Raw genomic sequence first — 24,281 nt, 5'->3', positions numbered from 1 at the left:
AGTTTATTAATGTTTATTAATAGAACAGAAAGAAATTCCAGAACTTTGGACAATAGTAGCAGAAGACAAATCACAATGATACAGCAGTAACACAAAAACTCAGTATTTTGAGTTTAGATAAAGTACAGTCCCAAAAGATCATAAATAGTGGGGAGAAGGCAGAGAACAAAAGTGAAAATTTTGAAACGGATTGCTTAAACAAGAGGCTGTGTAGGTCAGCAACAGAATATTAGAAGTCAAGGTATGAGCAGCTGAATTGTATTACTAGGAAAGTACTCCCCTACCCAACAGGAGCATCGGAATAGCTTAAACGGCAAGAGGGCAACAGCAGCAGAGCTGAAGCAGGGCCAAAGGTGGATAATTTTAGACATTTATTAATGCAATGGATATGTAGTTCATAAAACTCATCAGAATCAACACAACACAAAGTTGTCGACACAGTTATCAGCTTCATTTGCCAGAGAAGGGGATAAATTAATGACTCCATTAAAATACTTTCTGTAATCTCAGGTTATCCCTCCCACTTTAGTTATTATTACTGGAGGAAAAAATACTAGCTGCTGCTTTGCACAGGAAGATCTCACATACAGCATTATTGTGATGAGTAGAAAACTTTTTGCAGTGCTGGCCAGGGAACAAGTATTGTGCAACACCTAGTCCACTACTCATTTATAATAGAAACACAGCAGCAACAAGATGAATAGGCAGGGCCTTGGTTTTACAACTCAACCAAGAGATGGCGCCTCCTTCAGAAGAGCACCCCACAGCCCTGGAAAATTGGCCTAGATGTTTTGCGCTTCGTCTTTGGAGTGACATGTGAGCCCCCAACATTCTGGCTCAGAAACAACAGGGCCTACTGTTGTAGCTACAGGTGGCAGAATGTTGTCAATGCATTCACAGTACATGTTATATTAAATTTAAATATAAATTAGCAATTCAGAATTTTACTCATCCCTCAAGCTAAAAAAATTCTATGTCCTGTTGTATAACCTCAAACTTCCAAGTGTTTAAGCTATTAAGTTTCTCAAACTTTGCTTTGATGTAACTACTCCCTCAAAAAAAAATAAACTATTCCTACTTTAGAAAAAAACAAGTACTTTTGGGGGCATTTTTCAACTTTCTTTACAGCAACAAATGCACTTTAAAAAGTTTTTTGGAAGCCTCTGTGCAAACAGCTCTCTCTCCTAATTTGCTACTAATTGACATTTCCGAGTTTGCTGTCATTACGGGCAATGAAATGTTACAATTATACCGAGGCTTCACATGAGCCATTCTAAAATGTAATAAATAACCAAAAGCTAATGAATACGCTCTACATTCTTACCAGCCTCCAACAGACTAATGAACATTTACAAAGTGATATTAAAAATACAGTCCCGCTCAGTTACGTAAATAGCGAAAAAAAGTAAACAGTACAATAAATTTCAAGCCTGTCGACGTGCATAGGTACAAACAACAGATGAAAAGCGCAGATCCCAAATTCAGCAAATTTGGCCAATTCTTGGGAGACCCTCGGGGACCATTAAAAATAACTATGGTAAAGAAAGATTTTTGCGAGGCGCTAATATTGTTGCTCGGGGATTGATGAAGACAGCGCCCGAGCCACAGTAGGAAAAGGCCGGGAGCTGCACAGTCCGAGGCGGCCGCGGCCCGAGGCCTCCACTTCAACAACTTGACTATGAACTCAGCGCGCAACTCCCGCCACGAATGAACGCCCGACAGGACGGGCCCATGGGCCCACTCACTCACCCCTTCATGGTGCGCGGGCACTTGTCCGTCTTCACCTGTTAACTGAGCGGGGTAGGGGATGAAGGTAATCGCCCGACTCCTCAACCTCTAACACATGCCACTCACCGCGCTCCCTCCGCTCCGCGCCACCCACTCTCACCTCCGACCTCTGACCCCACCTCCGAGCCAACACTCCGTTCGCATCTCATCGAATGAGAGACGAACCTTCCCGAGTCCGGCCGGACGAATCCCGAGTTCATCCGAATATAACCGAGATTTCCCGAGTCTGGCCGAACGGAACCCGAGTCTTTCCGAAACAAACCCTATCGGAAGTCACGACTTGGAATGTTAACTTCGTTTCTGTCTCCACAAGCGCTGCATAACCTCCTAAATATTTCCAACGTGTCCTGTTTTATTTCATATTTCCAGGATCTGCAGTGATTTGTTCAAATCTAAACGATTCTGCTTCGAGCGTAGTCGGACGGAGTCAAGCGTGTCGCCGACTCCAAGCGACCCGGCCCGAATCGAGCCGAACTCAGCAAATCTCGCAGAAATAATGATTCGCTGCCGTTTGGATCGTCCTTTATGTTTATTTCTTTGATATGTCCCTTAAACTGGCTTCAATGCATTAATGAGTTAAGAGAGCGAAATAATGAAACCATGTATCTTTTAATACTCTCCTGCTTTATATTTTGTTTCACATATGTGGGGATTCATCAATTGTATTTGAACAATCATTAGGTTTATGTTTTTCGGTTTTAGAGAGAAGGGATGAGTTGGGAAACGATTATCACGTGACCATGATTTTTCTCTCCTTCCCCCCCCCAAAGAGTTTATCTTACGGGAAAATGAAACTGATCATCGGATCAAAACGTCTCACCTCGACAAATAATCAAATATTTAAATTAAATTGTATTTATAATGAATAATTTTCAGAATTCGGGTTAGAAGCAACCTAAGTGACGTCATACGCTCGTTAAGTTATTGCATCCCAAATATCATTTCTTTTAAGAAAATAAGGTATTAATTATCGTTTGCTTACACCTTCAAATATTAATCTTCATCATGAATTTTAAAAAGTAAAAATTAATTGTGAGAAATTCAGGGCTTTCTGTAGCACCGCCGCTTACAGTTTGGCAGGGTGCGCATGCGCGGCGTGTGGTCAGCTGACTGTCAACCATCTGCGGCTGCGGGAGCTCGAGACGAAGGCGCGGTGGTGGAGAGACGCAGGTAATGGGCAGCTGGCCGGCTCCAGGCCCGGTGTGCGGCAGTGAGGGCATCGAGTCAGGGCCGGCGAGTCAGGGCTGGTGAGGGATGGCAGAGGGGCCAGCGAGTCAGGGCTGGTGAGGGAGGGGAGAGGGCAGCGAGTCAGGGCCGGTGAGGGATGAGAGGGGCCAGCGAGTCAGGGCCGGTGAGGGATGAGAGGGGCCAGCGAGTCAGGGCCGGTGAGGGATGAGAGGGGCCAGCGAGTCAGGGCCGGTGAGGGATGAGAGGGGCCAGCGAGTCAGGGCCGGTGAGGGATGAGAGGGGCCAGCGAGTCAGGGCCGGTGAGGGATGAGAGGGGCCAGCGAGTCAGGGCCGGTGAGGGAGGGGAGAGGGCAGCGAGTCAGGTCCGGTGAGGGATGGCAGAGGGGCCAGCGAGTCAGGGCCGGTGAGGGAGGGGAGAGGGCAGCGAGTCAGGGGCCAGTGAGGGAGGGGAGGTGGTAAAGAAGACAGCAGCATCTTCCAGTCTGGCATCAGATCTATGAGCTACCCATGACATTAATGCCTTTTTTTCTGCACTATTTTTATATTTATTATATAATCCAACACCTTTCACAATATGTCAGTAATAATAAACCAAATCCTGAGAGGGAGAGGACAGTTTCCCGGCACCAAACTGGATTTTAATCTCTCTCCACTAGCCTGATTACATTCTGTTTTATCTTCTCATGTTCGGACGCTGTTATCTTGTCCGCTACACCGTCTGCCTCACATTTACAATCCCCATTGCCTGTACTTTTTCCAAACCTATCAGCTTTGACGTCTTTTGTGTATTGCCAAGTGAATTGGCTGTAGGTGTGCTGCGTTATCAGTTGTCCATCAATCACCCAGGGAAAACTGGGAAGATGAGAGCTGTGCCTTGTACCAAGTTTAGGAAATGAAACAGGAGTTTCACAACTAATGTGGGAGGACTTAATGTAGTGGCCAATCATTGTTTGCTGAATCTTGACATCGGTTTATTTTCACTTGTATGAGATACAGTGAAAAGCTTTTATATTGCATACGATCCAGTCAGATTCATATTATTTTGCTTCATTTATTCTCAATTTCTTCTTTCCCACCTCTCACCTGAATGTTTAATGGGTATATTGATTAAGTGAATGATAGAGGAGTGGCATATATGTGTATAATCCAACTGTGGCAAGCTGCAACATTACATTTAATTGATATTTTGGCTAAGAGCAGGAAGTGATCTTGTATTGTACAAATTCAGTAGATTCATTAACACTCATCAAAGTCAGAAATTTGCCACCAACTTGACCTGGCCTCAAGCCGACATAGCTTGGCCTGATGTTCTCTGCAGTGCCTTACCATGCTATTTGTATCTAAAGCCATCTCTCAACACCTCAGGGAGCTTATGGCTGAGAAGTAAGTGTTGTTTTTCCTTTAAACAATCCTTATTGACATTCAGTAACTAAATAACCAACAGTGTAGAAATGTGCTGGAATATTTTGCATTTAGCTAAGGTTAATGTTAGCTTAGGTGGTGAGTATTGAAAATTTATTTCACTAGTGTTTTTTGCGAATCAGTAACCAAATGTTTTTTGTGCCTTTGTGCACATCTCATAAATTTCACAGGTTGTACCATGGCAGAAATGTGAATTCATCCCATTTTTATCCCAGACTTAAATCTTGTTGTTTCCTTTATGATGGGGCAAAAAAAATTGCATTCAACATTACAGTTTTATTATCCAGTGGCAAAGATCTGCATTATCACTAAATTCATGAAAGTATATCCAAATACACTGGGTCCAAATTGAAATATATTAGCTGCAACAAAGGAACTAAACCAATTTTGTCATAAAATCGGAAACATTTGGAATGGTGTGGAAAACATGGGAAACAAGTGGAGATGTTTGGGAGGGTGTTCTTGTTACCAGGGAGGAGATGTTTGCATCTTAGAGCATGAAGGTGGATAAATCCCCGGGACCTGACCAAGTACATCCTGGAGCTTCGTGGGAGGTGAAAGAGGGAATCGCCAAGACCCTTGTGGAGATATTTGCTTCATTATTAGGTATTGATGAAGTTTCAAAAGACTAATGATTTTCCCTTGTTTAAAAAGGGTAGCAAGAACAAGCAAAGGAACTACAGTTGGTCAGCCTGACATCAGTAATGGGAAAGTTGTTGGAGAGAATTCTGAAGAGTAGGATCTACCAGCATTTGGATGGGAGGAGTCAGCATGGCTTTATGCGTGGGAAGTTGTGCTTGACAAACCTTTGAACTTTTTGAAGTATCCAAAAAGGTAGATGAGGTTAGGGCAGTGGATGTTGTCTGTTTGGATTTTAGAAATTATGTTCATAGTAGGTTGGTCTGGAAGGTCCCGATGAAATCTTGGAAGCACTAGATAGGTGGATCAAAATTGGCTCATGGTTAGGTAAATAGAAAGTGGTTGAAGATTTTTTTTCCTCTCATAATAGAGGCTGGTAACTTGTGGTGTGCCACAGGGACCTGTGTTGGGACATTTTTATTCATTATTTATATAAATGATTTGGATGCAAATACACAAAGCCTAATCAAGTTTGTTGATTTTGAAGAAGGTTATCACATATAAAAGGAGGATCTTGATCACGGTAACATAGCAGTTAGTGAAATTGCTTTTGCACCACCAGTGATCACTGATCGGGGTTCAATTCCCGCCACTGTCTGTAAAGAGTTCCTACGTCCTCCCTGTGACTGCGTGGGTTTCATCCCACATTCCAAAGCTATACGGTATTACTACTACTACGTCGACTCAGGCCTAGGGGGCCGGTGTTGGGCACGATGACGGACTCTCCACTCCTCTCTCTCCCTCATCAGTGTGTTCAGTTCATCTACATTAGCTGCGCCGCTGTCTTCTAGGAGCATGTTGTCCATAGTCTTGTGAGGGTGCCCAGGGTTCATCCTCCCATGCTTGGGCTCCCATATGATGACTAGGGTGGCATGGACAGTGCCCTGCTAGTTGCAGTCTATATGGTAGGCATATTATATTGGTGCCAGAAGCATAGGCTACCTCCAGTACAATCCTTGCTGATCTGATTTGACGCGTTTCACTGTATTTTTACACTGTACATGTGACAAATAGTGTGGTAAATGGGCTTCAATACAGATAAGTGCAAGGTGATGATCTTTGCAAGGTCAAACCAGTGTAGGACATGTACTATGAGTGGTAAGGCACAAATGAGTGCAATGAAACAGGGACATGGGAGTACAAGTGTACAGTTTGTTGAAAATGGCATCACAGCTACACAGTGTGGTGAAAGGGCTAAAGTACTCTGGCTTTAATCATTCTGGGCATTGAGTTTAGGAAATGGGACGTTATGTTTTAGTGGTGTCAGTCATTGGTGAAGCTGCACTTGGAGAACTTTGTACAGTTTTGGCCACACTTATAGGAAAGGTGTAGTTAAACTGGAAAAGGTACGTAAAAGATTTACAAGGTTATTGCCAGGACTGGAGAGCCTGAGTTGAGAGAGATTGCCCAGGCTGGGTCTTCATTCCTTCGAACATAGGAGAATGAGGAGTGACTTTATATTATTTTAAATTATCAAAGGCAGCAAGACTAAAACTAGGTGGTGTAGATTTAAGGTGAGAGGGAAAAAATATATAAAGGCCATTTTTTCATGCAGAGGGTGGCGAGTATATGGACTGAGCAGCTAGAGAAAGTGGTGAGGTAGGATCATTTAACAAGCACTTGGGTATGTTCATGGAGGGGTGGGCTTCAAGAGAAGTGGGCAAAACACAGAAAATTAGTCCTGGTAGGGTGGGGGCTGATCAGCAGGGACTCATTGAGCCAAAGGATGTGTATCCATGCTGTATTGTTCTGTACTCCATGCAAGTTTTAAACTCAATTAACCAGGATTCATGCACATTAGGCAAAATGTGTAAATAATTGTAATGGAATAACTTTTTTTTTAATTTGGCCTACTTTTCAAGAAATACTTAAGTGTGTGCCACATAATCCCCAACTTGCCAGATCCAAATCAATACAGCAGATTTTCTTTTGATTAAAACAAGCCAGGAATTACCTGGACCTTGTACAATATTGTTGGTTATGTTGTTGGGTCAGGGCAAGTCTCTGCTAGTTCCCCTTAGAAGAAAACAAGCCACCTTCCCTGGCTTTGCCATGTGTAAAAGCTGACAAGTTTTTGAATATTCCTGGCATTTCCTGCAACACCTAACATTCAGAAGTGAAAGAAGTTATGCAAAAAAACTTTAAAATGGCTACAGACTTGTATCATAAAATGTGCTGTCTTTTCTAGCAATTAGAGCTGATTGCTCACTCTGCCATCTTTTGGGCCATATTGCCCTACTGCATTCTATCCAATTACAAAATTCATCACAGTATCATTTTTTTTTTACTCATTTAAACTATTACATGTAATCTATTTGCTCTTAATTATGTGCTTTTGATGACCACTATTAGATTCTGAACTATTTTAGATTGGAGGAGCTGTATAATAGTTTTTAGCATTAACTGTCTCGCTCTTCAGAAGCTTAGAAGTGAGCAATTTCTGGTGTGACCAATCTTCAGTAAGATTTCTCATAAGCGGAATGTCACTAACCTTGCGCAAGTCACCACTGCATCACTGACTTGCTTACTGCATCTGCCATAATTCTGTATAATAGGTCATTTCAAAGTTCATCCTTTTAAAGATTTTTATCAAGTTTAATTAGTCTTACTCTTATCTATTTTATAAAAGCAAATAGTTGACATTGTCTTGAATTACTATACATGAATAAGTGTTTTGGTCCCACTTAAGTTTTAAAAAAAACCGTCATACAAGTAAATTTATGTTGAAAATCATAAGCATGTTTGTGTATATAAATATTAACGTCAAGATGCTTAATGAACATTGTTATTAAGTAACTTTGCCAATTTAGAATTGGACTTTCAACTGAGCTTTATGTTAGGCATGTTAACTATGTTGTTTCGATGTTACTTTTCAGTAAGCTTGAGTTTGAGAAATGATTAATATTTTACTACCTTAACTTCCATTCAGCAGTTATTCCTTAAAATTGTGAATAATAAATGTTATAAAAGATCTGTGGTTATTGTGTAGGAGTGAGGTATCCACACACAGGTCCCTGAAACTTGATAACATTTCAAAAGCACTGAATGCATGTCATTGAAATAAATTGCATATATAAAAGCAGTCCAGATGAAGTGTCTCGCCCCTAAGTTGTCGACTGTTTATTCCTCTCCATAGGTGCTGCCTGACCTGCTGAGTTCCTTCAGCATTTTGTGTGTGTTAGTCTGGATTTCCAGCAGCTGCAGGATCTCTTGTGTTCATGCTTGTATAAAAGGACAGTTCAAATGTAAAATTTGGTTTACTCCCTCTTTATCAATATGATAATCCAAAACAAAACTTGTAAAATTTAAGGAATTTTGATATGCATTTGCCTTTCTGTTTCTAGCTCCAGAAAAATAGTGCCTTGGGCAAAATTGCCCTGCTGTGACTGCAGTATGAACACTAAAAGGGAAAGCAACGAAGCTCTTGCTAATTAGCTTGAGCAGGAACGATAAAGTATAAAACTTCTCCAGTGCTGCATTTGCTCACTGGTCAGGGTTTGCTTTCTGATTGCTGTGCTTTTTAGTCTCAACTGGACAAGATATAACTTGAATAAGAATTAATGAACTGTTTTTCTAAGGGGAAGCTGAAGTAATCAGAAATCATATTCATCATTCGTCGTTTGGATCATTCTGTAGGAACCTTGCTAGAAGTGTTGAATTTTTCTCCCCTTGCCCATGATGATGATGAATGCTTAGCCTCCCAATATGTTTCCTTGGGACGATGAATTGCTGTTGGGAAGATTAATAAATATGGATGGGAATGGTGTCAGCAAAATAACAGTGACCCTTCTTGTTTAAATCTGGGTTTGCTCTCCCAGAAACTAAACCAAAATTGCACAAACAACTGAGAAACAGGTCCCAAAGTTAGTTTAAGATTGCAGAAGTGAAAGGATTATGTTGTAACCTATTTGAAAGTATCTATAATTTTATTTGAAAGTTTTTCCCAGTACTGTACAGTTTAACTCTTAATTTTTCACTTTGACTGGACAGTCTAAGATAATCCCAGAATCTTGTGCAGTGAAAACAGAATGTTAATTATTATTTCACTTCCTTTTCCAATTAAGGATCCAACTGTGGCTACAGAAAGTACATATACTCTAGAGGGCACTGTAGTTGCTCAGTCCTTATTTAAATTCCACGAGCTGCGTAACAGCAGTATCCTTTTCACTTACAACTTGAAATGTTTCCTGCTCTACTTGTAGAGCAGGAAACACAATGTGTACTCTGTTATCCATTATGTGAGCCATATATTTCTGTAAAATCTTCAATTCTCTTTCGCTTTGAAATTATAACATATTCAACCAGCACAGTCTACAGCAGTAGTTCTCAAACTTTTTTGGGCCTTGACTTCCAGACCACATCCCCAGCACTACACTCTCCGTTTTTGGCCATGAGATAAAAACTATAAAGGTTTTTGATTCTTTACTTAATACAGTAAAAAAGTTTTCCCCCAACAATTTTAGAGAATTTGTAGTCCCAACTATTCACTACTTCATTGATTTTTCACATTTCAAGGAGATGGATGGGCTTGGTGCAGTGATATCAGCTTTTCAACATCAGGCTGAATGTCACTCGGAGTCTCAGGTCCCCACGATCAGTCATTGATGTCTGTTTCATTGCTTTGAAAGAAGCTGGGTGACTGTACTGAAACCATGCTCCACTAAATCTGATGTTAGAAAAAAACAACTTGACCTTTTTCCACAGTGCAGGATAATGATCAGAAATTGCTTTCTTTCACCAAAAGTCTTGATGTGATTTTTATGAACCACAACTTCAGCTCAAAGTCCATTTTGTTGTGAGATCAGTTCTTCCTCTATTCTTCCCATCAGTTCCTCATTACAAGTGTTTAGGAATGGATTTATTACACAAATTTGAATCAAGCGAACTTCTGAAATCTTTCTGGCATATCATACCCAGATGGGGCACAGTATACTTGAAGATCATCATCAAGGCATTCTTTCTTTCTCTTCCAACTCAGAGAGGCTTGGAAACTGGAAAAGATTGTGACGGCCAATGTTGCTTAAATAGGGTTAACTTTGACAGAAATGTGGAGACAACTGTTGGGACTTTGATAAGATTTACATTATTTCCTTGCAATTGAAAATTGATTTCAGTAAGCGTTATGAGTAGTTCTGACAAATAAACAGTGTCATGCCTAATATTCTGGAGTTGATAACTGAGGGAAGCATTCAAGTCACCAAAGAATTTTATCACAGTTTAAAAATGCGCATAAAAGCATCTCGGGCAGTTTCCTTTTGAGAGCTACCTGACTTCTGTGTGCAACAGCAAGCATTCAAACTGTTCATCATTTTCAATACAAAGCTCTCGAAATAGTCGAAATGAATGCATGGGACTTGATTTTATTTGCTGCTGTGATAACAGTAGTTAATACTTTGTGCAACCAATCACTTGTTTCTTTTTGTAAAAAGATATTGTCTGTGAATTACATGGTGAATGGTAAATATGTTAGGTATCGCTTTTTTTTTCAAGAACATGAAACCCCTCAGTGGTGCCCTGTCATAGATGATGCTCCATCTATTTCGCATGCAAGAAAAATGGTGAGTGGAATGTCCTTCTCTATTAAAAAATTCTCAGCAACCCAAAAGTATTGACTCACGCTTTATATTTGTTTCTAGTCCCCTTGTAAATAATAACTCTTGAACCATGCTTTCATCTTTTATGAAGTAAACATGACCAAGAAGCAAAGCTTGGTTGTCCAGCAAAGTTGACTCATCCAACTGCAGAGTCTATTCTGTTGCGCAGTGTGTCTTCCATATTCTCAGACATTTCATCTGTTCATCTTTGAACAGCGTTGTCACTGAGTGGAATCTCTTTAATTACATTGGACGGCGATTTTTTTTTTGAAAATATTGCTTCCTCAGAATCTTTCTGTGGTTATAATGGACCGCTTGAAGCTGAACAAAAATATAATTTCAGACTACTTGTATTACATAGGAATTTGGAGAAACAAGAAATTAACTTTTATTGCATTTAGTATGTTTAATTGCATAACAGTGCTGATGCTTTGCAATTATTTAATAAAGCTAAAAATGCTTTGTTGATGATATTCATTCGTATTCAGTGTCTGCAGTTTCTCACCTAAGTGTCCAACAATAATCAGCCAGCATCGATGGATTCCAGTTACCCTGATACAATTTCTCCATGACCGCAGTGTCCTGGTGAAACCTTTCATTATGCTCGTCATGACTTCGCCACGATTTACGGGGAAGAGTCTAAATGGGAATGTGGAAAATGAATCTATGGTGACATATTGCACTTCATGGTTTTGTATGCTTGAAACATGTTGTCATCCAGCTGCATGTAGTTTGGTGCCCTGTAGTTACCAAGATAATTTTCAGCAACATCCTTGAATGCCTTCCATGCAATTTTCTCCAGTCCCACTAGACGTTTTTCAAATTGTCTGTCGTTGGTGACCTGTTTAATTTGTGGACCAACAAAAATACCTTTCTTAATCTTGGCATCAGTTATTCTGGGATACATCTGTCTCAAATATCAAAGTCCTTCACGGAAATTTTTGTACCTGGTGACAGCACATCCCATCCTTGCAGTCTTGAACCCAGTAATTCTGCTTTTGACATTAACAAACCCAAGTCTCTGACCAGATCACTTAACTCAGATTGACTTATCAAATGAGGCTCACTTGACATAAAGGGTTCAAAATCTGTTTTTGCATCAGTGTCGTTTTCCATTTCTGGCTCATGTATCATAGCATCTTTGTCTGCCTCCTCTGGACACTATGTCTCTGGTGGCTTCAGCGTTGGAAGACTATTGTCATACGGTACAGGTCTCATGGCTGAAAGGAAATTGGTGTGTTCAATGGATTTCTTGTTTTTAGCAGAGAAACCAGACACTGGACAGACAGGAGTAGCAGTGTGTCACATGATCCTTCTGGTCTCACCATATCACCTGGACAGCAAATATCATTGACTTCCGAGTACCAAGCCAAGCTCTAAGATTGATAGCACATGTAATGCAACAAATGTGAGGAGTCCAGGCTTTACCTTGATTGCCAGTTTTACATCCAAAGTAGAGCTCGTGCTCCATCTTTGAGATTTCAGCATATATTTGCTACAAATACACTGGTATGCAAAAGTTTGGGCACCCCTGGTCAAAATTTCTGTTACTGTGAATAGTTAAGTGATTAGAAGATGAACTGATCTCCAAAAGTCAGAAGATTAAAGATGAAACATTCCTTTCAAGATTTTAAGCAAGATTAGTGTATTATTTTTGTTTTGTACAATTTTAGAGTGATAAAAAGGAAAGGAGCACCATGCAAAAGTTTGGGCACCCCTAGAGATTTGAGCTCTCCGGTAACTTTTACCAAGGTCTCAGACCTTAATTAGCTTGTTAGGGCTATGGCTTGTTCACAATCATCGTTAGGAAAGGCCAGGTGATGCAAATTTCAAAGCTTTATAAATACCCCGACTCATCAAACCTTGTCCCAACAATAAGCTGCCATGGGCTCCTGTAAGCAGCTGCCTAGCACTCTGAAAATTAAAATAAATTATGCCCACAAAGCAGGAAAAGGCTAAAAGAAGATCACAAAGCATTTTCAGGTAGCCGTTTCCTCACTTCGTAATGTAATTAAGAAATGGCAGTTAATGGGAATGGAGGTCAAGTTGAGGTCTAGAAGAGCAAGAAAACGTTCCGAGAGAACCGCTGGTAGGATTGCTAGAAAGGCAAATCAAAATCCCCATTTGACTGCAAAAGACCTTCGGGAAGAGTTAGCAGACTCTGGAGTGGTGGTGCACTGTTCTACTGTGCAATGACACCTGCACAAATATGACCTTCATGGAAGAGTCATCAGAAGAAAACCTTTCCTGAGTCCTCACCACAAAATTCAGCATCAGAAGTTTGCAAAGGAACGTCTAAATGAGCCTGATGCATTTTGGAAACAAGTTCTGTGGACTGATGAAGTTAAAATAGAACTTTTTGGCCGCAATGAGCAAAGGTATGTTTGGAGAAAAAATGGTGCAGAATTTCATGAAAAGAACACATCTCCAACTGTTAAGCACGGGGGTGGATCGATCATACTTTGGGCTTGTGTTGCAGCCAGTGGCAAGGGGAACATTTCACTGGTAGAGGGAAGAATGAATTCAATTAAATACCAGCAAATTCTGGAAGCAAACATCACACCATCTGTTTTAAAAAAAAAAGCTGAAGATGAAAAGAGGATGGCTTCTACAACAGGATAATGATCCTAAAGACACCTCGAAATCCACAATGGACTACTTGAAGAGGCACAAGCTGAAGGTTTTGCCATGGCCCTCACAGTCCCCTGACCTAAACATTATTAAAAATCTGTGGATAGACCTCAGAAGAGCAGTGCATGTAAGACGGCTCAACAATATCACAGAACTAGAAGCCTTTTGCAAGGAAGAATGGATGAAAATCCCCCGAACAAGAATTGAAAGACTCTTAGCTGGCTACAGGAAGCATTTACAAGCTGTGATACTTGCCAAAGGGGGTGTTACTAAGTACTGACCATGCAGGGTGCCCAAACTTTTGCTTCAGGCCCTTTTCCTTTTTTGTTACTTTGAAACTGTAAAAGATGGAAATAAAGTAATCTTGTTTAAGATATTAAAGAAATGTGTCATCTTTAACTTTATGCCTTTTGGAAATTAGGTCATCTTTTACTCGCTTAGCTATTCACAGTAACAGAAATTTTGACCGGGGTGCCCAAACTTTTGCATGCAACTGTATAACAAAAAGTGTCATGGCTGTTGCAACATTGGCAAGATATTTTGCTATCACAAATACTGAAAGTACAATTACTTTATTATAGTGTGCACGCGCAATATACTATGCGGGTAGATCATGCACGTTGATGTGATCACAAAGTGATATATATGTAAATGCAATGCATAAATCAGTGTGTGCGTGATGCTTTTTTGCCTTTCTAAAACCTGTCCTGCCATGCAACATCCGCCTGCCTAAGCGTGTCCAGGCATGCCTGGACAAGATAAAAAAACTTTTCAGCTTGCATTGTGGGCAACATTTTAATTGACTTGAATTATGAATTGAAATAACAAATATAAGTGATTTCCAAAAAAAATGTGTCTGAAATGGTGACTTTCATGATCAGCTGTCCAAAATCATAAGATACACCTAAAAGTATCTAGGAAGCAAAATCTTTCTTGTCCAATGTTATTTGGTCTAGTGACTTATGCAAAACCGTACTCAGAACCTCTCGTACTGCTGGCAGAATAAGTTCTTCTCCAATTCTATTGAGCTTTCCACATTTTGCAATGAGCAATGAAATGTTGTATGAAGCATACACACCATCACTGTTGTGAAATGCTGGCAAGCACATTTTGAAGTATTTCCCGTTTCTAAAAGTTTTCACAAAGTGACTGAAAGTAACCCAAGTTCTTGTTTCTTTTATCAGAGTGTATTCTCTTAACGTGTTCAAGGAGTCTGAACAGTTTAATTGCTTCATTTGAAAAAGTTTTTGTGTACAACAGAATTGGCTGCTGCTGTTTGCTTGGTGTTGGTATAAATCCATACTAAGATACTCCACACTATATTGTCTACTCTTTTTCATTTCATCTGCTTCTGCCATCTTCATTGTTGCCTATTGTTTAAGTCCAACCTCAAGTACTGTGATCCATCAAGAGGAAAGTTATGACATCATCATAGATCAGGCATAGATCGGTGACCCCTGTTTCCATCCAGGGGGTCAGTGTGGACATGGTGGAGGATTACAAATACCTGGGGATACGAATTGACAATAAACTGGACTGGTCTAAGAACACTGAGGCTGTCTACAAGAAGGGACAGAGCCGTCTCTATTTCCAGAGGAGACTGAGGTCCTTTAACATCTGCTGGACGGTGCTGAGGATGTTCTACGAGTCTGTGGTGGCCAGTGCTATCATGTTTGCTGTTGTGTGCTGGGGCAGCAGGCTGAGGGTAGCAGACCACCAAAAGAATCAACAAACTCATTCATAAGGCCAGTGATGTTGTAGGGATGGAACTGGACTCTCTCACGGTGGTGTCTGAAAGGAGGATGCTGTCTGAGTTGCATGCCATCTTGGTCAATGTCTCCCATCCACTACATAATGTACTGGTTGGGCACAGGAGTACATTCAGCCAGAGACTCATTTCTCCGAGATGCAGCACAGAGCGTCATAGGAAGTCATTCCTGCCTGTGGCCATCAAACTTTACAACTCCTCCCTTGGAGGGTCAGACACCCTGAGCCGATAGGCTGGTCCTGGACATTTCATAATTTATTGGCATAATTTACATATTACTATTTAACTATTTATGGTTGGATTACTATTTATTATTTATGGTGCAACTGTAACGAAAACCAATTTCCCCCGGGATCAATAAAGTATGACTATGAAAACCTGACTCTCTGTCTGAAGGTACATAAAGTGGGGCAGCAATATCTCAACTGGACCATGTGCTTGAGACAAGTCCATTTGAAAGGGCAGATTCTGAACTTTACCCCATTGAAAACCATTCCCTAATTCACAGGAATTGTGTCATTGCATGATTAGAGTTTGGGGATCATACTAGCTAACACTACTGGTAATGAACGGCAATAATATGCGGGCCAGCCTGGAAATAGCACCATTTCTTCAGTCCAGATTTTTCATGATATGCCAAAGATTGAAGTATCCCATTGCTTTTCAAGTAATGCACTTCAAGCCAAGTCTAGGGGAATGCTATGTTAGCAAGAGATGAGGTATCAATTATGAGGCACTAGGATCAAATGTTTATATTAAGTAATTTAGTTCTTAAATTAATCTTGTAATCCCTCAGCTGCCCTCCTTGCTATCGAGTGCCCCCAGAGGTCAATGTCACATGCTTTAAGAACCACTGGTCTACAGTGCTTTTAACCATGGACCATTTCAAAAGAACGCATTCATGTGAATGTAATTCAGGTCTGAATTTTGTGCTTGGCAAAAAGATTAAAAATTGGAACATGAACAGACCATTTGATCCATCGATTATATGGTAAGGTCCTGGCTGATTTATCTCTGCACCATTTTTCCATCCTATCCCCATAATCACTTGATTCTGAGATTTTAAAAAAAATCACTTGGCTTTGAATGAAATCAATGACCAAGCTTCTACATTTCTGTTAAGAAAATTCCACGGTGTCAGCATGCTCTAAACAAAGAAATGGTTCCTCATTTCAGTCCTAGCTGGCTTGCTTGCTATTTTGAGACAGTAACTCCTTAGTTCTGGACTTTTTGGCCAAGGGACATGATCTCTCTACACCTACCCTAAGAATTTTGTACATTTGAATGTGTTCATCTTATAGTTCTAAACTCCACAGAACAGTGTAAGTTTTAAAAAAAACAGGCGCTAGAAATCTAAAACAAAGACAAAATGCTGGAAATGGTGAGCAAGTCAGGCTGCATCGATGAGAATTGGAATCAATGTTTCAAATTGGAGAGTTTTGCCCAAACCTAACTGGTCTGGTGAATCATCACTGCACTTCTATCTTTTAAGTAAAGGAAATCAAAAATCTATGCAGTATTCTAGGTCTAGTCTTGTCTAAACCACTATATAATTGTCTATATCTGTATAATTGCCTACATAATGTCATGGTAAAATCTTGTTTCAATATAGCACAACGTGCCATTGTCATATCTAGTTGCCTGCTGCAATTGCACATAGCTTTGAGTAACTTCTGTATAAGGATACACGGGTCCCTTAGGATATCAACGTTTTCTGATCTCTCACCATTTCTCTAAAAGTGTGTCAAAATTTATGTTTGTTTTACTGAGCTGGATCATCTCCATTTTTCCTCCCTGTTGTCCATTTGCCAAGTTTCACATTTCACTCAGTTTGTGTTTATATTTCCTCTGAAGGCTCTCTGTAACCCATTGCTATCCACATTCTTACTTGGTTTCAGGTCAACAGCAAACTTAGAAATATGCATAACTCCTCTAAAGTAAGATGTAGATTGTAAATAGTTGGACCAAAGCAATCTCTGTGACAACTCACTGGTCTTAACCTTAAACGAGCCTATTTATTGTTATGTTAACTTTTAATCCACGGAAAATATTATACCAGCCTCGTGTCCTGTCCTCCAATGTGGGACCTTATCAGAAGCCATCCAAATAGATATCAAGTGGTGTTCTCTTTTGGATTGGCAAAGAACTCAAACAGATTATTCAAACATGATTTCCCTTTCCTTAATCCATAAATGGCAGGAGGAGAAGATGGCAGCACGACTCAGCTTGCAGCGGCCACTACAGTGGTAATATCTGTTATCTGTCAAGTAGGGTGCCGTGCACAATCCTGATTTGATGAAGACAGACGTGAGAGCACAGGGGAACATCTGGTGAAACTTCTGAAATGCCTGCTTTGCTGCCGCTGCTACTGTGTGATCCAGAATCTCCAGAGGGGAAGGCCCCGAGTCCCCGGCTTTGCTTGTTGCTCAGCGGCCGGGGTTGAAGCACTCGGCAGAGGATGGTGCTCGGTATCAGAGGGCTGGTTGGCGGCTCGAAGTTTTCGGACGAACTCAGAGTCGGCTACGGTCAGGTGCTTCCAATGGTGCTGTATCAGCAAGGTTGCGGCACTTGGAGGTTCATGGCAGGGAGAGTTTCTCCCTTCTACCGTCTGCGTGAGATGATGGGGCTATCGGGACTCGAGACTTTTTTTTTAACCGTGCCCATGGTCTGCTCTTTATCAAATTACGGTATTGCTTTGCACTGTTGTAACTATATGTTATAATTATGTGGTTTTGTCAATTTTAGTCTTAGTTTATCCTGTGTTTTCTTGTGATATCATTCCAGAGGAACATTGTATCATTTTTAATGCATGCATTTCTAAATGACAATAAACGAGGACTGAGTGTTCTCATAATCTAATATTATTTGTACTCATACATTTTCTTGGCATCTTGATATCATGTACTTCATGATAGATTCCAGTAATTTACATTCTGCTGATACTAGTCCTCCTCTGTAGTTTATCACCATTTTCAATCTATAGGAAACGTGACAAAATCCTTAGAATTTTGGGACATGAACTGGAGTATTTACTAACTCCATAGCCACTGTTTTCAAAACTGTGAATGTAGATTAAGTCCTTGGGATTTAGCAGTTTTCAAGGTCATTGACGTCTCTAGCAGCATTTTTTTTTACTTACACTAATTTCTTTTTCTTCATTTGTATTGGATCATTGATTTTAATATTACTGTAAGTTCTTTTTCCTTCTGTGATAAAGGTATAAAGTATTTAATTCTTCTGCCATTTCCTTATTCTCTGTATAAATTCTCCCATCTCTATAGGGAGCCATTAGTTTCCCTCTTTTCTTTTTAATTGGCACTTTTTTTTCTACTTGTATACTGATCACAACAAAATGTTTCAGATCGATCAAGATGGATTTCAGCAAACTTCCCAAAATACAAGATGTGGACCATGAGACGATGGTTGGATCTGTTCATGGTGTCTCTGGACCAGGTGAGTATCCTGATAAAGAACTGTTGTGGAACAGGAAAACATTTTAGAAGGTTATGGGTAACCCTAGGTAGTTTCTAAAATAAGTACATGTTCGGCACGGCATCGTGAGCCGAAGGGCCTGTATTGTGCTGTAGGTTTTCTCTGTTTCTATGTTTCATTCTCAGACATAAGCATTCTGACTGCTAAAAGCACACAGACATCCTGTAGCAACTGATGCAAACTTAGGAGAAGAAAACAACAGGAATTCTGCAGATGCTGGAAATTCAAGCAACACACATCAAAATTGCTGGTGAACGCAGCAGGCCAGGCAGCATCTCTCGGAAGAGGTGCAGTCGACGTTTCAGGCCGAGACCTGACGAAGGGTCTCGGCCTGAAACATCGACTGCACCTCTTCCTAGAGATGCTGCCTGGCCTGCTGCGTTCACCAGCAACTTTGATGTGTGTTGTTAGGAGAAGAAAGATGTGTTCTCTACAGCTTCATTTGCTGACCGGCATTTACAAATAAGCATTCTTGTGCATTGCATTTTTTATCAGATTCTTTATCATCCTCTTAACTTAAAGAGTACAGATCTGCTTCTGGGCATTTTAAAACTTACCTTATAATGGGCTGATTCTTAAAAATATGACTAGCCACCCCATTCCCTGTCAGTTTCTGACGTTTGGTAACATTGACCATTCACAGCTCATTTTGCAAGAAAAGTGACAAGATCTTCTTTTATCTGGAGGGGTGCACTTACTTTATTTCACTGTTTGTGTTTTCCAGTTGTCACTGCCTCAAACATGGCTGGAGCAGCAATGTACGAGCTGGTCCGTGTAGGTCACTCTGAGCTGGTTGGTGAAATTATTCGCCTGGAGGGAGATATGGCCACAATCCAGGTCTATGAAGAAACCTGTATCCTTTCTAATTAGTAAATTTGAGCAATGTGCTCATAAATGCACATCTCTGATCATATTTACTTTGAACGAACATGGGCAGACATCCATCCCCTAGAGTCAGGTTAATCTCTTGAGATCAGCAGGAAAAATTAGGGCCAACAAGATGAAAATGACTTTAAAAACAGCCATGGTTCCATGATTTAATTCCATATATTGTAACTTTATCAAGGAGTTATTCTTTGTGTGGACAGAATGTAAGAAAGATGTGCATTCAAACACTTGGTTTCAAGCACTTTACAACCAATGAAATGCTTCTGGATTATAGTTTTGAAATGTGAGAAATAAAACAACTGATTTGACTACAGCAAATTCCTACAAATTGTAACATAATTTAGTAATACTGATAAAAGAATGATTAATGGTCATCAGTAAACATTACCTTGATATTTCAAAATAGTTTCATAGGGTATTTTGCATCCATCTGAGAGATTGCCCTTGTTTTATTGTCTCACCCAACTGTCTCCCTGCGAGTGCCGCATTGGTTGTGTCAACCTCGAATCCCTGAAGTACAGCCAAACTTGGAATCTTCTCCTTTTAAGATAAAAGTGCTACCTTTTCTCATAATCACATTCTCAGTAGGTTCTGAGGTGACTGATGAGGTTAATGTGGTAATTATTGAGTCTTTCACAGATGGGTATTCAGTGTGGTGCTCCCAGTGCATCAATTGGAGTTTGTCAGTACCATCCGAAATACTACTACTCCCACTTCGAACAGTCGTTGACTAGTAATCGGTGAGGATGATGCATTTCTTCAGAAGTTTTGAGAACATCCATGAATTATTTACTGTATTACCTAGTAACCTCTTTCTACGAAGTGAATATCTCTTTCAGGGATCTGGTTACAGTGGAATGAACAGCCTGGCCAAAGTAGCTGAATAACCAGGCTATAGGTGTTGATGAGCAGTGTTTCCTCACTTAGTAGGTTCAAAGCCATTGAAGCTTCATTATTGGCAATATTTTAAGCCCTATTATCCTGAGCTGTATCCACTAGCGGGTGTATCTGTTGGAGATCCTGTGTTGCGAACAGGGAAGCCCTTATCTGTAGAGCTGGGACCTGGCATTATGGGAGCCATCTTTGATGGAATCCAGCGACCCCTAAAGGACATCAATAAGCTGACAGAGAGTATTTACATCCCCCGTGGGGTCAATGTAAATGCTCTGAGTAGAGACTTAAAGTGGGAGTTTACACCTTCCAAGAATATGCGGGTAAGAGCTCTTGGTAACGAGTTTATAAAAATTGTTATTTTCTTTAGTTGTGTTACTTTCTAGCAGTTATAAGATCTGATTTGAATCACTTTGACTCATGTCATTAGTTTGAGAATTTGTATTTTGTGCCATTATTTATATCATTAAGAATAATGTAGACCGGGGTTTTGGATGTTAATATCAAAAATGTGGGATATCTTTTTTAGTCATAACATGTACCTTTTTTTTTAGGTTGGTAGTCACATCACTGGTGGAGATATATATGGCTTCGTGTTTGAAAATTCTCTTATCAAGCACAAGATCATGCTTCCTCCAAAAAACAGAGGAACAGTGACATATGTTGCTCCAGCAGGGAACTATGATGTCTCTGTAAGTATTTGAGATAGTTTGTTTCATAAATCTGATCAAAATTATGACTATAGTTATCAGTTAAATATATTTTATGAAACTGAATTAGGTAGACATCTCACTTCATTTTGCTTCAATGCACATCTAATCTTGTGGAGCTCCTTATGTTAAAAGCATGAAGAAAGAAATATAATGAAAGTTGTCCCTAAAGGACCTTCTTTGGAAGTGTTGAACAGGTGGAAAACTTCGGCAGGGGATTCCAGATCATTGTGAGCCAGGGAGTTTGTATGGATGCCTTCCATACATAAGATAAAGTAGTAATCCCTTTAGAAGACGACAGTGGTCAACTCTAATTCTCAATTTCATGTTTTTCTTCCCTTTTTGAAGGATGTAGTGCTGGAACTTGAATTTGAAGGAATTAAAGAGAAGTTCACCATGGTTCAAGTCTGGCCTGTCCGCCAAGTCAGGCCAGTCACTGAGAAGCTTCCAGCAAGTCACCCTCTACTGACAGGACAGAGAGTGCTGGATGCACTTTTCCCGTGAGTTTATCTTTGAAATACTGTATTGTGAAGCCTGGCCCCACTCTTGGTCAGAATAGTCCAGCTGCCATAAGGTAGTGATTACTTATTCACTGCAGGCACAGTGTCTCTTGTGGGCTGATAATGAGATTACTTCTACAGGATATGTTGTAATTCGACAGGAGGATGCAACAGACAGACTCTGGTCTTCTAGACTTTATGCACATCTAATGTTTGAATGTAACCTGCAGGTTTTCAGCTTCTACCCTTTTCCCTCTTTTTAGATGCACCCACCTTGATCTGCACATCAGCCACTTTCACCAATGTTCTTGACTCTTGCAAATCTTTAAAAAAAGGCTTCATACTCTGGACCTTGGGTTATTCACAGAAGTTTTCTACATGATATTATAGTTATTCCCCGAGTTCCGATCATCCGACTTACGGACAACTCATACTTACGAATGGACTGCTATGAAGCCAATTATGTTAAAAATTTGTCGGCTCGAGGAAGGAGAACGCTGTCTGCCATTTTAAGTCGGATTACGTTGCCGTTAACACTGTGTTGAGTGTGTAACTTTGTATTTGGCTTAAATTTTTCTTAGCAAGATTCACCCTGACCTCCCCTTTTCCAGTCAGCATCACCCCCACTTGTCCCATTTAAACTGTCTCCATGTGGGTGGACTTTAGGACCCGGGGGAGCTCAGGACCCACCGCCCGTGACTGCTGCTGAATCCACAGTGTTTCTGTTCTGTTGACGGACACGGTAAAAGAGTTAAAATTATGGATCGATTATTCCCATCTCGTATTTATTTCACTCTGTGATGAAGAATTTGTTGCGAGTAGGGGTTGGTTCAATCATTTCAAAGTGAGGGCAAATTTACGTAATATTAAAGTGCAAGGTGAAGCAGCGAGTGTCAATGTAAGTGCTGCGAGTGATTTTCCTGAAATATTGAAAAAAAATTACTGAGGAGGGAGGTTATTTGCCAGACCAAATATTTAATGTAGACGAGACTGGCTTATGCCTGAGAGGACCAACATTTCGAAAGAGGAAAAAAGTGCAGCAGGGCATAAGGCATTGAAGGATAGGCTAACCTGTTCTGACTTATGTATAAATCTGACAAAGACAGACTTAGGAACGGGTCTCGTTCGTAACCTGGGGACTGCCTGTAAAACTATTTTAATAACTAATACATCTGATGAGAAAAGAATAGTCTCCTATCTCTACTTAGATTGTATGATTAGAAAGTTAGCTGATAGTTTATTCATTTACCATCATTCGTTTTGTTATGTTAAAGGTGTGTTCAAGGTGGAACAACAGCCATCCCTGGTGCCTTTGGTTGTGGTAAAACTGTGATTTCTCAGTCTCTCTCAAAGTATTCCAATAGTGATGTGATCATCTACGTCGGATGTGGGGAACGTGGCAATGAGATGTCTGAAGTACTGAGAGATTTCCCAGAGGTTGGTTTAAAATTGCCTTCGAGAAAAAGTATTTATATGTGCTGTTTAAGAATACTTTGCAAAATATCCTGAGAATTTGGCATAATCTCCAAGTTCAACAAAAGCAAAGACTTAGTGAAAAATAACTATTCTCCTAAGAGACTTAGGAGAATAAGATTTATTCTACTGAACAAAACTCCTCCTGGGGCACTTCTTCCCACTAACAAGAGCAGAGATCTAAAGTAAGATGTCTTTATGTCCTTACCCTGTTATAATGTCGGAGTGACTCAAAGATCCCTATCATTTGGCTGTTTTTTCAACATCTGTAATTTCTTAAAGTTGAGTGCTCAGTCTTAGACAGTATTCTAGTCCAGGAATCTCCTTTAGTTTTCAATATTAGTCTCTTTCTGTTATAAAGAAAATATGGTAGTTGGAATAGCATGAATTTGAGGGTACAGATTTTACTGTTACTCTTAAGAGCAATTCAAGTTATTCGTATTGCTAGAAGGCTGCATTTAGACACCGTTTGGGCTGAATGACCACTCTCCAGACTTACTCTTTGGATCACTGCTAATGGCCCTCATCTTTCTATCTCTTACAGTTGACAATGGAAGTTGATGGAAAAGTAGAAAGCATCATGAAGCGAACATCTTTGGTGGCTAATACTTCCAACATGCCTGTGGCTGCCAGGGAAGCTTCCATCTATACTGGTATAATATCACATTGTTTAATTGTCTTGCTGAGTAGGATTCTGACTTGATTGTATTGGTTTTTATTAATAGGTCGTTTATATATAACGCTCTTCCTGCACCAGCCTTTCTCATTCCCATTGTATGTGTTTAATCTTGACTGCTTCTGAAGGCAAGCTTATAAAGTAAACTCCTGATTTCCTGATTCATTGTAAAATGTTTTCACAACAGCTGTGATCATCGCATCCTTTAAAAACAAATCTTTGACTCATTTTTAATGCTACATAGGAGATGTTGTTCCTTCCCATGTTTGATAAAGCTGTATGAATCTCTTGTGTCAGGACTCCCACCTTTCCAAATTGCCAAAGTCACATGCAGCTACATCTGAGGCAATCTTGCACTGCACAATCTCATTATATTGACAGTATATAAACATTCATAATACGATAAACAAAAGCGGGAGGAACTCAGTGGGTCCATCAGATTCCAGCATCTGCAGTTTCTTGACTCTCTATTTGTAACGTAACCTGTGCTTTGGTGTCTATTTTTGCATCACCTTTGCTTGACTCTATTCTTGGCTCTCTCAATGCACAAAAAAAGCACTACATTTCTGCACTAGTTATCCTTATCCCTATGTATATATTTCACTCTGGTACCTCAAACGG

The 24,281-nt window shown here is 40.2% G+C and overlaps 2 protein-coding genes across 4 annotated transcripts in view; one reads left to right on the top strand and one right to left on the bottom strand.

Moving 5' to 3' along the window:
- Positions 1-2,003, bottom strand: part of naa50 (N-alpha-acetyltransferase 50, NatE catalytic subunit) — a 47,950-nt gene extending 45,947 nt beyond the window's left edge. For 2 of the 3 annotated variants that reach the window (XM_063048358.1, XM_063048359.1), the window contains exon 1: positions 1,750-1,894. In XM_063048358.1, coding sequence (XP_062904428.1) covers positions 1,750-1,757 — 8 coding nt within the window. In that variant the 5' untranslated portion in view covers positions 1,758-1,894. Of the gene's footprint in view, positions 1-1,749 lie in introns of all 3 variants that reach the window. The other variant, XM_063048357.1, reaches the window with a different exon arrangement.
- An 873-nt stretch (positions 2,004-2,876) lies between these two features.
- atp6v1ab (ATPase H+ transporting V1 subunit Ab) overlaps positions 2,877-24,281 on the top strand; it is a 39,626-nt gene continuing 18,221 nt past the window's right edge. Inside the window, exons 1-8 of the mRNA XM_063048356.1 lie at positions 2,877-2,958; positions 18,392-18,483; positions 19,247-19,375; positions 20,410-20,624; positions 20,856-20,993; positions 21,360-21,511; positions 22,786-22,948; positions 23,529-23,637. Coding sequence (XP_062904426.1) covers positions 18,402-18,483; positions 19,247-19,375; positions 20,410-20,624; positions 20,856-20,993; positions 21,360-21,511; positions 22,786-22,948; positions 23,529-23,637 — 988 coding nt within the window. The 5' untranslated portion in view covers positions 2,877-2,958; positions 18,392-18,401. The remainder of the gene's footprint in view (positions 2,959-18,391; positions 18,484-19,246; positions 19,376-20,409; positions 20,625-20,855; positions 20,994-21,359; positions 21,512-22,785; positions 22,949-23,528; positions 23,638-24,281) is intronic.

Source organism: Mobula hypostoma, chromosome 5 (genome assembly GCF_963921235.1).
Source record: "Mobula hypostoma chromosome 5, sMobHyp1.1, whole genome shotgun sequence".
Classification (NCBI taxonomy): Eukaryota; Metazoa; Chordata; class Chondrichthyes; order Myliobatiformes; family Myliobatidae; genus Mobula; species Mobula hypostoma.
The sequence above is the reverse complement of the archived record's forward strand: the minus strand, read 5'-3'. Positions and strand labels throughout refer to the sequence as shown.